General features: G+C 36.3%; 1 protein-coding gene across 1 annotated transcript in view; it reads left to right on the forward strand.

The window, feature by feature from the left end:
• The first annotated feature begins 2,271 nt into the window (after positions 1-2,271).
• LOC132106431 (protein eva-1 homolog A) overlaps positions 2,272-14,550 on the forward strand; it is a 51,952-nt gene continuing 39,673 nt past the window's right edge. The window contains exons 1-2 of the mRNA XM_059512103.1: positions 2,272-2,459; positions 14,291-14,508. Coding sequence (XP_059368086.1) covers positions 2,357-2,459; positions 14,291-14,508 — 321 coding nt within the window. The 5' untranslated portion in view covers positions 2,272-2,356. The remainder of the gene's footprint in view (positions 2,460-14,290; positions 14,509-14,550) is intronic.

Here is a 14,550-nt window from a genome sequence, read left to right on the forward strand (position 1 = left end):
ATTGCAGTTTGCAAACAATATGCTCAAACACTTAAAGGGTTAGTTCACCCAAAAATGAAAATCATGTCATCAATAACTCGCCCTCATGTTGTTCCGAACCCGTAGGACCTCCGTTCATCTTCGGAACATAGTTTAAGATATTTTAATTTAGTCCAAGATCTCTCAGTCCCTCCATTGAAGCTGTGTGTCCATGTCCAGAAAGGTAAGAAAAACATCATCAAAGTAGTCCATCACTTTGTCATCATGTGACATCAGAGGGTCAGTTAGAATTTTTTGAAGCATCGAAAATACATTTTGGTCCAAAATTATCAAAAACTACGACTTTATTCAGCATTGACTTCTCTTACGTGTCTGTTGTGTGAGATTTCAAAACACTGCAGTTTAGTGATATCCGGTTCGCGAACGAATCATTCGATGTAACCGGATCTTTTTGAACCAGTTCACCAAATCGAACTGAATCAATTGAAATGGTTCGCATCTCCAATACGCATTAATCCACAAATGACTTAAGCTGTTAACTTTTTTAATGTGGCTGAAACTCCCCCTGAGTTCAAATAAACCAATATCCCGGAGTAATTCATTTACTCAAACGGTACACTGATTGAACTGCTGTGAAGAGAGAACTGAAGATGAACACCGAGCCAAGCAGATAACGAACGAAAGATTGACTCGTTCTCGAGTCAAGATCTGGTTGCATCTGTTTTCGGATCACCAGTAGTGATGGGAAGCTCGATTCTTTTCAGCGAACCGGTTTTCGGACAGTTCGATTCAATAAACCAGTTGAAAAAAAAATGGTTCACCGGTTCTTTTGCGCTCAACGTAATGTCACTGGCCTTGATTGCCCTTGATTCAAGCCTTCGGTTTACCCGCGCTCATAACCGCACTGAGTTAGATGTGTTCCTAGGTCAACATATTTTGTTGACCGTGGAACAACATTTTACTCCAAAAATATATTCTTGACCATATCCCTACACCTAAACCTAACCCTAACCATGAGTAATCCCTAAAATCAGAGGAAATGATAGATGAATGACACTGATGTAAGCACCAAACAGTGATTTTAAGCGTAAACTTCACAAAATCTATAAACTGGTTCTTCAAATCTGATTGGTTAATCACAATGTTGTTCCAGGGACAACAAAGATGTTGTCCCAGGAACATGTCTCACTTGGTAAAATCAGGTTCTGCCTCATAACATTAGCACAGAATTAGTTCAGAATCAATCACCAAAAGAACCAGTTAGATTCAGGCGTGCTGTGTGTCAGTCTGCTTCACACTGAATCACACAACACATGCACAGTATCATCAGCTTTTTCAGTTTAAGGAGTTTATTTTTATTTTTTTGTAAATGTGTTTTTAGTTTTTAATAAACTGCAATGGTATACTATCCATATATATATAGAGAGAGAGATGCAATTATAAATTAAGGAATAGTTCATTATGGTAAATTATGGAAACAACATTTTAGAGGACAATGTTTACAGAATTACATGCAGAAACCATGCCTTTAGATATTGCTATTTATATGAAGGACAAATAGCAGCCTTTGTGTAGAATGGCACTCGTTCTGGTATAGTGATTCTGTCAAAACAGTCTTCTTCTATAATCTATTCTACACCTTTCAGTACGATTGCAGTTGTTTGTCATTGTGTTAAAAAATATATACTTTAAGCAGTGCATTAATACAATGACCCTATGACACCATTAAATAGCAGCTGTGTGTCCGGTTTAAACACTGCATGATGTGTACAGAACCTGATCTCTTGGTATGGTCCAATTATAGATTGAGGAGAGATTACGGTTTATGAAATAATACCCAAACTGAAACTTAACTGAATCAAATTGACCTAAAAATAATACTAGAATCCTTTAATTGATTTCTTAAGAAATAAACAGAAATCTGAAGACAATCACACGGGATTGTAACATCCTGACGGTGAGTAAATCTATTTTTATAGTCTATAAAACTTTTTTTTAGGTGTACTGTACCTTTAAGATTAAAGCGTTTTCATTTTAATCTTTTACTTTTGTGTTTGTTTTCATTGTGGTGTTATTTAAATACGTTGTATTTTTGAATTTGTACTTTATTTAAATTCTAACCCTACAATGAATTGACAGTCATACCGGTAAAGATTCAGTGAATTAAATCACCAGTGATGAGCGTGAAACTCAGGGACTCTGGGACCAGGGGGAATTCTCTCTCTCTCTTTCTTTCTCTCTCTCTCTCTCTCTCTCTCTCTCTCTCTCTCAGGTCTTCTCTGGTGTTCTTCCGACTCTGTCTCTGGTGTCCCCAGTCATGGAATCAGACATCACTTTAGGTTATGAGTTCTGATTCTCTCAGGAATCATCGGATCTGATGGGACATTTAAGGATGGTTTTCCCTGATGTCTCATATTCACTGCTGTTGTTGGGAATCTCGTGTCTGACTGGCTTCACTAAAACTTCACAGGACTTCTCAGGTACTGAACACCATCATCCTCATCATCATCATCCCTACCATCATCCCCTACGAGAGTTTGTGTATGGACACTATATCACATATGTAGGCTATTATCCTTTTAAAAATGCGTTTGTTTAGTAGAATTTTTCATCTTTGCATTTTAAAACTTTTTTTTAAACGTTCCATCTGTATTTTTACTTCTTTTCGTGCATTATTGAGGTATGACATGCGCGAGTTTCTTTCATCCCGTATTAAATATATGAAACATTGTAACAGATTGTTTCGCGGGAACTTCCTTGACCGACGCGATCAAAAAGAAAGTGCACGTGTGTGCGCGCGCCTATTGGGTTACAGTGTTGCATGTCAAATTAATATACATATAGTGGGTTCCAAACGTCTGAGTAATTAACGCAAATGCGCCTGTTTTGCATATTTAAAATGAATATAATATTTTTCACATTCCATAAGTAGCAAATTTGGAATTTGACTTGAAGCAATATGGAACAAGAATGTCTTTTGAGCCCCTCTGTATATGAAGAGTTCAGATGCAAACGCTTCTAAGTGCCATCTGAAATTAGCAATTTTTCAGGCTGATGTGTTTATGTTCAGTTATTTCACTTTAAAAACCTATTATTGCAATTACTGCTTATTTTAGCAGAAAATTTAGCAGTAATATATATATTTATTTTATTATATATATATATATATATATATATATATATATATATATATTCAAATAGAGATTGTGTGTGTGTGTGTGTGTGTGTGTGTGTGTGTGTGTGTGTGTGAGATAAATGTATGAAGCATTGATTTCATGAACACTGATTGTTGTATCTTTTAAAGCAAGATGAGGAGCACACCATCCTCAGCACTGATTGTTTGTGTAGTTTCCCTGTAGTTCATGAAGGCTGAGTGTCAGTGAAGACTTGTAGGACATAACATAGAGATGAATTGATCAGAAAAAGCTGAGAAAAAGCATTTCTCTTCTTAAGTCACTTAGATGTGCACAGCTTTGCTTTGGATGAAAAATCAACATCATGTTTTTTGTTTGAGTACCACAACTGAACTTTCATTGTCAGTCAGGTTTATTTGTCTAGTGCTTTACACAATACGGATTCAAAGTGGGTTTATAGAAGATAGAGACGTACTGGGTGAGTCTCACGAAACCTGTTAAAGCCATATCAGGATATATATATGCATGTGTGTTATGTATTTCATGCAAGGTTATTGGTAAACTAAACTATTTTCATTACCTGAAATAAACATTAAATGAAATAAAATGTTATAATAAAATAAAATGCTTATTTTATTTCATTTAAAACATTTCATTTTCATTTTATTTTAGATTTAAGTACTAAAATAACCAAAAACTAAAACTTCATGAAAACTACATGTAAATAATTAAATAAAAATAAAAAAGCCAAATTTTTTTTTTTACATTTAATCATTTAGAAGACGCTTTTATCCAAAGCGACTTACAAATGAGAACAATAGAAGCAGTCAGGTCAACAAGAGAACAACAACAGTATACAAGTGCCATGACAAGTCTCAGTTAGTGTTGTATAGAACGCATAGTCAAGTTTTTTTTTTTTTTTTAAATGAAAAGACAAGAAAAGTAAAAGTGCTAGTATTAATTGGTTAAGTGCAGGCGAAAAAGATGAGTCTTTAGATGTTTCTTGAAAATGAGTAAAGACTCAGCTGTACGAATTGAGATTGGGAGGTCATTCCACCAGCTGGCCACAGTACAGGAAAAGGTCAGTGAGAGTGATTTTGAACTTTTTATGTTATATAATTTATAGTTTAAACTATTTATAGAATATCAAAAAAAAAAGAAAAGAAAAAAAAAAAAGCCTGTTTTTGCCCTGTGGCATTATTTTCATGTCTAATTACTGTCATGTGAAAAAAAAATTATTTAAATTGTAGAATACGGTAGTATTTCCTGCTCTGCCTTTAATTTCTGCTGATTTAAATAAAAATAAAATATGCACAGAATGGTTACATCCATATTAAAGTAATAAGACAGTAAATATCAATGAGAATAACAACAATAACAGGACATGTGCAAAGTTTTCAGGTGAAATATGAGCCAGACTTGTTTTCTGAGAATCGCCTTAATAAGACTGCACTGTCCTGTCAAAGAAAGACACATCACTTTTCAGCTGAACACAGTTGAGAGTTGTTGTTCTGTCTGCTCACACACTCTGGAATGCCTGTTTGATTGACAGGTGCTTGAAGAGGCTGACAGAAGTTGTCGATGGAGACGGAACATCTGTTGCTGGGCAACAGGCCTGTACATCTGTCCTACAGGAACCTTGTGCCTTTGTGTGTGCTGTGTTTTATCTTGGTTAATTAGCTTCACACACACACACACACACACATGCATTTAGATTCATTGTGTGTATGTTCACTACAGTGAAAGTGCTCATAAAGCTGTGGGTGGGGCTTAGTGAGGCGTTGAATAGGATGTGTGGCTGTTAAAGGGTCAGAAGGTCAACTGAGGTCAAACCTTTTGAGGATCCCAATACACCATTAAGACTAGAGGAATGTCTGTCTGTCAGTTGTACTGCCTTAATATCAGCAAAAAAAGGCATTTAAAGGTGCAAGTAACTTTAGTTTTTATAGACATATTTAAAGTAAAATGAAAAATGTAGTTATATCAAAATAAAACAAAAAGTTCATTTCCAAATAAAACAGCAACTTAGCTGTAAGTACAGTGTGTGACACATTTTATAAATATTATTTAAAAATATATATATTTTTTTAAATTATGCACTAGTTGAAGACCAGGAATCTGAATTTAATATGAACTTGTTAATTTCAAATTAGTGTTATTTTTAATATATAAAGATAATATTATAGCTTTTAGTACTATTTTGTACTGTTTTGCCTTGGCAACTATCTGAAATTAGTTTTTTTTTATTTCATTTCAGTTAACATTTATTTTATTTGAATAATTGTGGGTTAGCTAATAATAATAATAGTTATTAGCTATAGTGACCTTGCTACAGATTTGACTATCTGAACGTGTAATTAGTTTTTGGCAAAAGTAAGAATTTAATTAATCAGGACCTGTTTTTCTTTATAAATTCATCTGTTTCTAAAGGCTCATGACTGTAGTCACATTACAAGTCTAATCTCACTCCATTTCTTTGCGTCCCATTACTGCCAAGATGGAAAATCTCTCTGCCGGAAGAGAGTAATGCTTGAAATCAGAGAGAGTTTAGCTGAGGTGAGAGGCGCTCTAATAAACTTTATAATCCAGAAAGCCAAGAGGATAGAGCTCTGTGTGTGTGTGTGTGTGTGTGTGTGTGTGTGTGTGTTTTCTCAGGCACTTTGTTTTCCGGAGGTGGAACTTGAAACCACTGCCTTCTGCAGAAAAGACCCCCTTCCCCAAACTCCAAGACCCTTTTTTCCATCCGGACCCCTCTCTCTCAAACACACACACACACACACACACACACACACACACACACACGCACACACACGTTTCTCTTTTCTGTGCTGTTAATTAGCAATGTTTGCTTAATCTAGCATCACTATTACTTTAGTTCATAAGGTTTGATTTATGTCTATGGAGCTGGTATAATCCCTGAAGCCTTTTAAATCAACCTGTATATGAATGATTCCTGAAATCATGTGTCTTGTTGAGGAGATGTGTGCTGGCAGACTTACGTTGAAGAAGGAACCAAAGCCGTATCTCTAGAGACCAAAATATTGTCTCTTTTGACCAGTTAGCAGTGGCTTAGAAACCAGATGGAAAAGCCCAGCAGCAGTATAGAAACACACAGCAATGTGATGAAACCTCACAGAACACTCTAGCAGCTGCGTATTAACCCCCAGAATATGAGCATTGTGGCAGCGGGGTTCGCTCAGGTGAGCACCACACACATTTTGTTCAGGAAATGAAATGATCTAGTTTTGATAATTGTCTTGTGCAGACACATACCTTTTGTGCAGGAGTTCTTTATCAAAACACCTCACAAACACACAAAGGTGAGCTGTGTAGTCTGAGCAGATTTTGTGGTTGGCTGTTATGTCTATGGCAGAACACTGTGTGTGTGTGTGTGTGTGTGTGTGTGTGTGTGTGTGTGTGTGTGTGTTTGTGTGTGTGTGTGTGTGTGTGTGTGTGTGTGTGTGTGTGTGTGTGTGTGTGTGTTTGTGTTTGTGTGTGCGTCTGTGTCTGTGTATTTCTGTATGTGTGTGCGCGCGTCTGTGTCTGTAGATGTGTGTGTGTCTGTGTGTGGGTTTCTGTATGTTTGTGTCTGTGTCTGTCTGTGTGTGTGTGTGTGTGTGTGTGTGTGTGTTGTCCTTAATTTTGAAACCTCATTGATCTCGTTCATTATTGTATTTATGTCATTAGAGCTTTTTGTTCTAACTTTTCTGGACTATTTGAGGTGTGTGTTCATACATATATATATATATATATATATATATATATATATTACACTCAGGTTTATTATTGTGTGTTGTTTCAGATTTACCTGCATTTAAAGGCACAATATGTAATTTTTCTGCTTTAAAAATAGCAGATATCACTATATCTATGTTATATATATTTTTTTGTTGTGTACTTACATTATCCCGACAGTTTCCACGAACTTTAAAATCCGGAAAAAATTATAGTTTAATTAGAAGACACGGCACGTTTCTTTATTTACGTTTTGTTGCCCGTCTATGGCGTCATATAAACTTTGACCCCTCTAGTTTATCTAACTTCCTGCGGAACCGCCAAATACAAAGGTGAACAGAAGCAAAGACGAGACGAAGAAGAAAAAGTAGTAGCTAGCCTTGATTGAGACTATTATATTTTATATTTATATTGTTTATATTCGTATTTATACCTCAATCAATAACTTAGTTATGGATCATGATTATGCTTTGCCTGCACGTTCTGTGAAGCGCAAACGTACGGGTGAAATAAATGACCTGAGAAGGTTTTGGGACGAAGAAGAAACGAGACACGGGTAAATATTGGAGTTGCATTTCCAAGATAGAGAGAGCTTCGTGACAAGCTGAAACTACAGAGAGATGCTTGCATTCTAATAAACAGGTATGCATCCATTCAGCTAACCGTATCTATCCGTATATTTTGTGAAACGATGATGTCTTGTGTAAAACGCAGATGGACTAGCTCTCATGTAGAGTATAATGTAAATCTACATGTGTTCTATATCTAGCTGGATAAAGTAGCTTCAAATGCAGTTCACTATCTTGTTCGATATCATAGTATAAACGTAGCCTAATTATAATTATTAACGAAAGGCAACCGTGTTTTTTTTTAACATATATTACTACTAGTTAGATGCAATATTGATTTGATAGGGGTCTGATAATTCATATATCTCTCCGTTCGAAAATACGTGATTGTCAAAATACTAAGGCCGGTGACACAGTGGCTGCGTGCTGCTCTGGTGCGTGCCAGAAGCGCGGCGCGCCAACAATATCTATACTTCATGTTGAACATAAATATAAAGCCTACTGATAAAGGACACCGTCAACAGTATAGACGGCAAAATAGACTTATGTTTGACAGGTGCAATATTTGAAAATCGATAATTATTTATTTATTTTTTAAATTACATTTATGTCAACCTATAGACTTTCAAACATCAAAATGTCATAAATTTATATGTATTTGTGTACAAAATTACATATAAACATATTTTCCTATTATATTTTGCCTGGAAACGCTTCCAACACGCGTGCGTGTCGCGTGAAAAATAGGCGTCGGTTCTATTTCTAGCATGCACACATTTTCCGCGCGGCTCCGGCCGCGCCTGAGACACGCGTCTCACACAGGCAGTCTGCAAGCTCTAACCCAGGGATCCTCAAATCTCGACCTCGAGATCCACTTTACTGCAGAGTTTAGTTCTAACCCTAATCAACCACACCTGAGCATGCTAATCAATGCCAGTCGGTGTCTTCAGGATCATTAGAAAATCACAGGCAGGTGACTTTCATCAGGGTTGGAGCTAAACTCGGCAGTGCATTGGACCTCCAGGGCAAGATTTGAGGAACCCTGCTCTAACCTATTAACATGGGAGCCGAATTAAAAACTGACATGCCACGCAGCTGAGACGCTTGCGCCACGCATCCAGTGTGTCGCCGGCCTCAGTTAAAATGAGTGAGCAATGTGGGGAGCGACAGAGCGCGTGTTCCAATGAACAACAACTCCCATGAGCCTACGCTCTTTCCCGGCGTCATCAAAGTACGTCTCATGTTATTGTTTTGATTGAGTGACCCCTGGTGGCCAAAAATTCCATACTGCACGTTTAAACCGCAGGTACAAAAAACTCAACTAGTTGCTTTACAATTTCGTTTCGTATATTCTCTTACAGAGACAGTACACCAAAAAGTGAAATTCCTGCAGTCTTTTACCTTCATCTGATTTCTTTGTTTAATTTATTAGCAGCTACTAATCTCTATTGTAGTGCCATGTTGACACACACACACACACACACACACACACACACACAGTAGTGTGTTTCCTGTTCTCTGAGGTCACATAAGGTCATCCCGAGGTTAATGAGAGTTTTTAAACAAAATCATCTTCTTGTTTTGAGCGTTGATGTGACCGCTGTCCATTTATTTGCGCAGTGTTTTCCCGCGAGCATTCGCTGTGTGGTTTAGGGTGTGTTTGAGCTTCTCCTCACAGCTGCATTCAGTCCTCCTCAATATCTGCTCTCTCATGTTAAACTCGGCTCTATAATTTTCCAGAAATATCACCGGTGGCAGCAGAGGCACTTTAGTGCCGCTCCAGTGAGTCAAAGCTAAAGACTTTCTGAGGACTAAAAATTATTAGCTACACCACTTCGGCCCATGGCACATTATGTGCACATGTTAATTCAACAATTTTTTCTGCACCCATCATTTAATCAAACTTTCAGAAAACATTTTAATTTAAAAGGGCAAAATATTCTCTATTAGATTATGACCAATGCATGTTGTTTTGTAATAAATGCATACATTTCTGTTCAAAATAAATGAATCCTTTCATTCAGTACAGGATCCAGATTTATCTAAATATTACGAAAGCTTTGTACTTCAAATAAATGCTGTTTTATAACTTTCTATTAATCAAATAATCCTGAAAAAGAAGAAGAAAAAAATAAGCAGAGCAACTGCTGTCTATATTTATAATCAGAAATGTTTCTTGAGCAACAAATCAGTATATTAAAATGATTTCTGTAGGATCATGTGACTCTGAAGACTGGAGTAATAATGCTGAAAATAAAGCTTTGATCAAAGGGATATCTTCAAATAGAGAAGAGTTATTTGAATTGTAATAATATTTCACAATATTGCTGTGTTTAATACTTGATGATCAAATAAATGCCGCCTTGGTGACACTTTTTTCAAAATCATAAAAAAAAAATCCTACTGATGCCAAACCTTTGTTTATATATGGAGGGTTTCTGATTGTAGTTTCAGCTTCTGGTGAATGTTAAATGTTCAGAGAATGAGATATGCTGGATAGAGACACACACACACACACGTTTCACAAATAACACTGAACAGAGATCAGACAGACTGCTGGGTTGTGTGTGAGGGTGCGTGTGTGTGCATGTGTCGCTGTGTTTATTGTGGTTTGCTTCATTACTCTGCAGACGTATGGAATTCAGCCGTTATCTCTCTCCACCAATCACAGCGCAGCATCATTTAAACAGAGGGGAAACTCACAACTAACACACACACACACACACACAACCTGTTTTCTGTCTTTTCTTACTGGCCATCTATTATCCAGCTCCTGTGGGCACTGAAAAGGCAGTAAATTACCCCTTTTTACCCCCTCAGATGATCACATGATTGAGCACATGACTTGTCAATTCCACTTTTTCCACTTCATCCCCTTTTCAGGCTCTGCTCTGAATAGCCTTGCCTGCTTCTCATACTGTATTTGCAGTATTTCATATGCATGCTTCAATGTGTAGCCCTGTATCCCACAATGCAATGCTCTCAACTTGACCTAGTTCTGCTTCCACTGTGATTTGTAACATCATCTTTACTCATTGTTTGACATGGATCACAGAGTTTGGATTAAATGCAATTATTTTAAAAAGTTGAACAACAACTAAATTATTATAATAACTGGGTCCCACTAAGTTACAAAAAATATGCAGTATCTATTTTTGTTGTATATAATTAATAATTTATAATTAAGTAATTATATATAATGAACAATAATTGTTGTTATTGGTAACTGTAGTGAACCATTAAATATAATTTGCATTAGCTAAAATAATGATGAAATAAAATGAAATATGAATATTGGTTGGAAAAAATTTACTTAAACATAGAAATTTGAAAGTACTAAAATTATATAGAAATTAAAAATAAATAAAACATTTTTTGAAAATTAAAATTATTTGAAATAAATAGAAATTAAAGCAAAATAGAAATATAAAAACTAAAAAAATGTCAAAAGCACAACAAAATTGGTAAAACAAATGTAAAATGAAAATGTTATAAATATAAAAAATAAAAGCTATTTTAAAATCTTAATAAGTACTACAAGATTGTATAAATACTAAAAAAATAAAACTGGGCAGTATTATTTTTATAATTAAGTGTAATAAAATAGGTTTACATTAAATGACTAAAATTATATATAAATATAAAATGTAATAAATATAAATTAAAGCTTAAAAATGACAAAAGCCCCACAAAATTCCTCAAACCTAAATTTAAAATATAAAAATAAAAGCTATGTATTGTGTTGTTTGCATTGAAAAGTGTATTCCAGTTTTCCGAATGGAATAGTAGAGTACCTCTTACTGCAATACATTTTAACTATATTAATAGGATGTGGCATGCTAAACATTTCAAACTGTAATATTTAATGATCATAAAAGTTGTTTAATTCATTGAATATGCTGTTATGCAAACCCACTCTCTCCACGTTGATATGCTTTGATCCCTGCTGTCTGTTTGTTTTTTATCTGGTTTTATTCTGGTCTTCTGTTTATTGTGTTGCTTTCAGGTAAACCTCCACCTGAGCTGCCTTAGAGCGCTTCATCATGGTGTGATCGCTGGCCTAGAGGCCGCTCTCTGATTGGAGATCTCACACAGGTGTTGTCTGTCGTTTGAGCTGTGATTGGTGAAAGGAGCTGTCAGTCAGCGGCTGGAATGTTGGCTTCTGTCCGAGAACAATAGCAGGAGGGATTGTGTTCGGAAAGCCTAAAGCTCTCGGAGGAATCCCGGGTGGATTGTACAGCATTCCTTTCATGAGCAGGAGAACAGGCCTTCTGTATTACATGATTATTTCATTATTCATTCAGGCCGATTATAACACCACAATATTAAACACCATGCTAACCATGTTGTTTTGCCTATCTTAAAATATATATTGTAATGCAGCGCAACTTTATTGTGCTTTTCAAAAAAAAATGTATCTTAAGCTCACATTTATGATTTGCATCTCCGTTTGAGATTAACACAACTATTTTTTGGGGTGGACTTTATCACTCTGACATCACATGATGCAGTTAGAATTTGCGAGTTCATATGTCATGCAATTGAATCTCACAATTCTTTTTCTCAGAATTTTTTGTCAGAATTAAGACTTTTTGCCTATATATGCAGAGAGAGAAAAAAAAAGTCAAAATTGTGGTACTTAGAATTGCAATAAAAAATAAACTTGCAATTACCCGATTCCATGTTTGAAACTTGATTTCTTGCAATTCACACTTTCCCTTTCAAGGAAAATCTGTTCACTCGGCCGCCATATTTGCCTCAGCGCAGCTCAAACAAGACCAAGCATCTAAATTAAAAGGGGAATCCTGGAATCTCAAAAACTGCTCGCTAAACTCAGAATTTAATTACATATTTCAAATCAGCAACAAAATCTTAAATGAACTGCCCCATGAATGTTGTTTCCTATGCTCAAATAGGGTTAAAAGCTTATTTTTCAGGCTAGACCAGCCAATATGCATGCATAGTTCCAACGTGCTTATGACTGCGCACACGCCAGGGTTGCCAGGTTTTCACAACAAAATCTGCCCAATTGCTACTTAAAATTAGCCTAAAATTAGCCCAATCAAAAAAAATAAAAATGCGTTGTGAAGATAAAATACAAGTGTTTTTGTCAGGGTTCCCCTAGTAAAATTCGCATTTTAGGGGCTAAATATCAAGTTATTGCAGTCGCATGAAAAACAACCCGCGGCAACAATGATAAAGTAGCCCAATGCCCAATTCTGCGAGAAAACCACACGCATCGGCTGCTCTAGTCTTTGGTTTCTTTGGGAACTGGAGCTTCTAACGGCTGCTGCAGTGACGCAATGACTTTATTAATCAACGATTGGCTCTTTCATTTAGAAGCCAGGACTATCCTGCCATATTGCACGTTGTAGTAGGTGTGTTTCCATTACAAATTTGCGCAAAACTTTGGCGATATTTTATAAATGTCGATGAAAAAAGTATTGCGTAATGACAGCTTTTCCATTAACTGATGTTATGTGACTAAAATGTAATTTTTTCCTTTCCTGATAAGTCATGGTAACATATTTTTATGGATTTTGGCTACACTAGCCATTATATTATTTAATTGAAAGAGGTGTATGTGTGTATCTTGACAGAAGCAGCACAGAGAGCAGATCCTGGGATGTGCCGTGGTGCGACTGGTATCACAAGCGCTAAAATTAAAGTGGCCACGATCAGCTCCGGTGGCCGTTTCAGAGGCGTAACGCACTGCAGATGTGCACAGTGAAAATAGTCTAAGCATTAGTGGCAGCTATAAAGCCCCTTATACTTGAGAGTAGCCGCAAATTAGGTGTTTCTTGGAGGTTATATTACATTGAAGTATGATCATATGACTTTTTACGTACGCCATGTGACCTGTTAATGCAAAAAAATATGTTTCCATTGCAGTTTTGCGAATTATTTATATTTAAAATTTTGTGAAAAGCCACCTCATGCAAGCATAAAAACGATATATTGGCGTTTTCCGGAAATTGACGCATTTCCATTAGGCATAGTTTCAATTTGCAATTTCAGTATGCGCAATTTGAAGGGTAATAAAAACGTGCCTACTGTCTCACATTCATAGGTATAGGAGTGAACCGTCTTTGTATTTTCTAAAGTCTTTGATCGCAATTACCTTTTTATTTCGTGGTGGAAATAAGCTTCCATAGATCTATTATGATATAAACTCACAAATTTCTCCAAATTTCAAGATGTAAATTTGTAGTTCTGAGAATAAAAACATAATTGCACGTTTTATCTATAATCTTCACAGCAGAAAAATCAGCATATAATGATTTCTGAAGGATCTTGTGAGACTGACAACTGGACAACTCAGTTTTGATCACAGGAATAAATAACATTTTAAAACACTGATTATATTTCACAATTGCTACTAATTTTGCTGTATTTTTGATCAAACAAATGCAGCCTTGGTGAACAGAAGAGACTTTCAAAAACATCAAAAATCTTGCTGTCCCCAAATGTTTTAGAGGCTTTGGTGGTCCGATCCCCACAGGTCTGGACTGGTTGTGTGTATATTTAGGTAGTGTGTGTGTGTGTGTGTGTGTTTCTATTATTCCTTTGGCAAACAGAGCTGACATCACTCACTCAGCACGGAAACCTGTGTGTGAATCACCTCTTTCCGCTGTGGAGCTGAACTGTCAGGATAAAACACAGCTGCATAAACAGAAAGTGAAAGCAAACATTGAACTGTGCGGTTTTTTCCCCTCATATTAGATAATTTATCACACACCTTAGCAACCACATATAGCAACACATATCATTGATGGACTGTTTTCTTCAGAATTTGCTGATGAGATTTGTGAGAAGATGCTAATGTCTGTGGATGGATTATCTTACGGATGTGTGTTTATCTTTCTGTGGAAGGTTATCTGTCACGTGTTCTGAGGAATTACACTGAACAGGCGTGTGACGGAGAATTCCTGACTGTTCGCTGCCCACCCAGAACCTCAATCACCGTCCAATCAGCTTTCTACAGCATAACAGACCCCGCCCACTCACCTCAGTGCCCAAACCCTTATAGCAGTGCTGGACCACGCTCAGTGCATGACATCACTTCCTGTCATGTGTCCACATCCTTGCAGGTAAATAATGATAAGAGAAATGGAGAAATTAAATCTTTACAC

This window comes from Carassius carassius, chromosome 27, assembly GCF_963082965.1.
Source record: "Carassius carassius chromosome 27, fCarCar2.1, whole genome shotgun sequence".
NCBI lineage: Eukaryota > Metazoa > Chordata > Actinopteri > Cypriniformes > Cyprinidae > Carassius > Carassius carassius.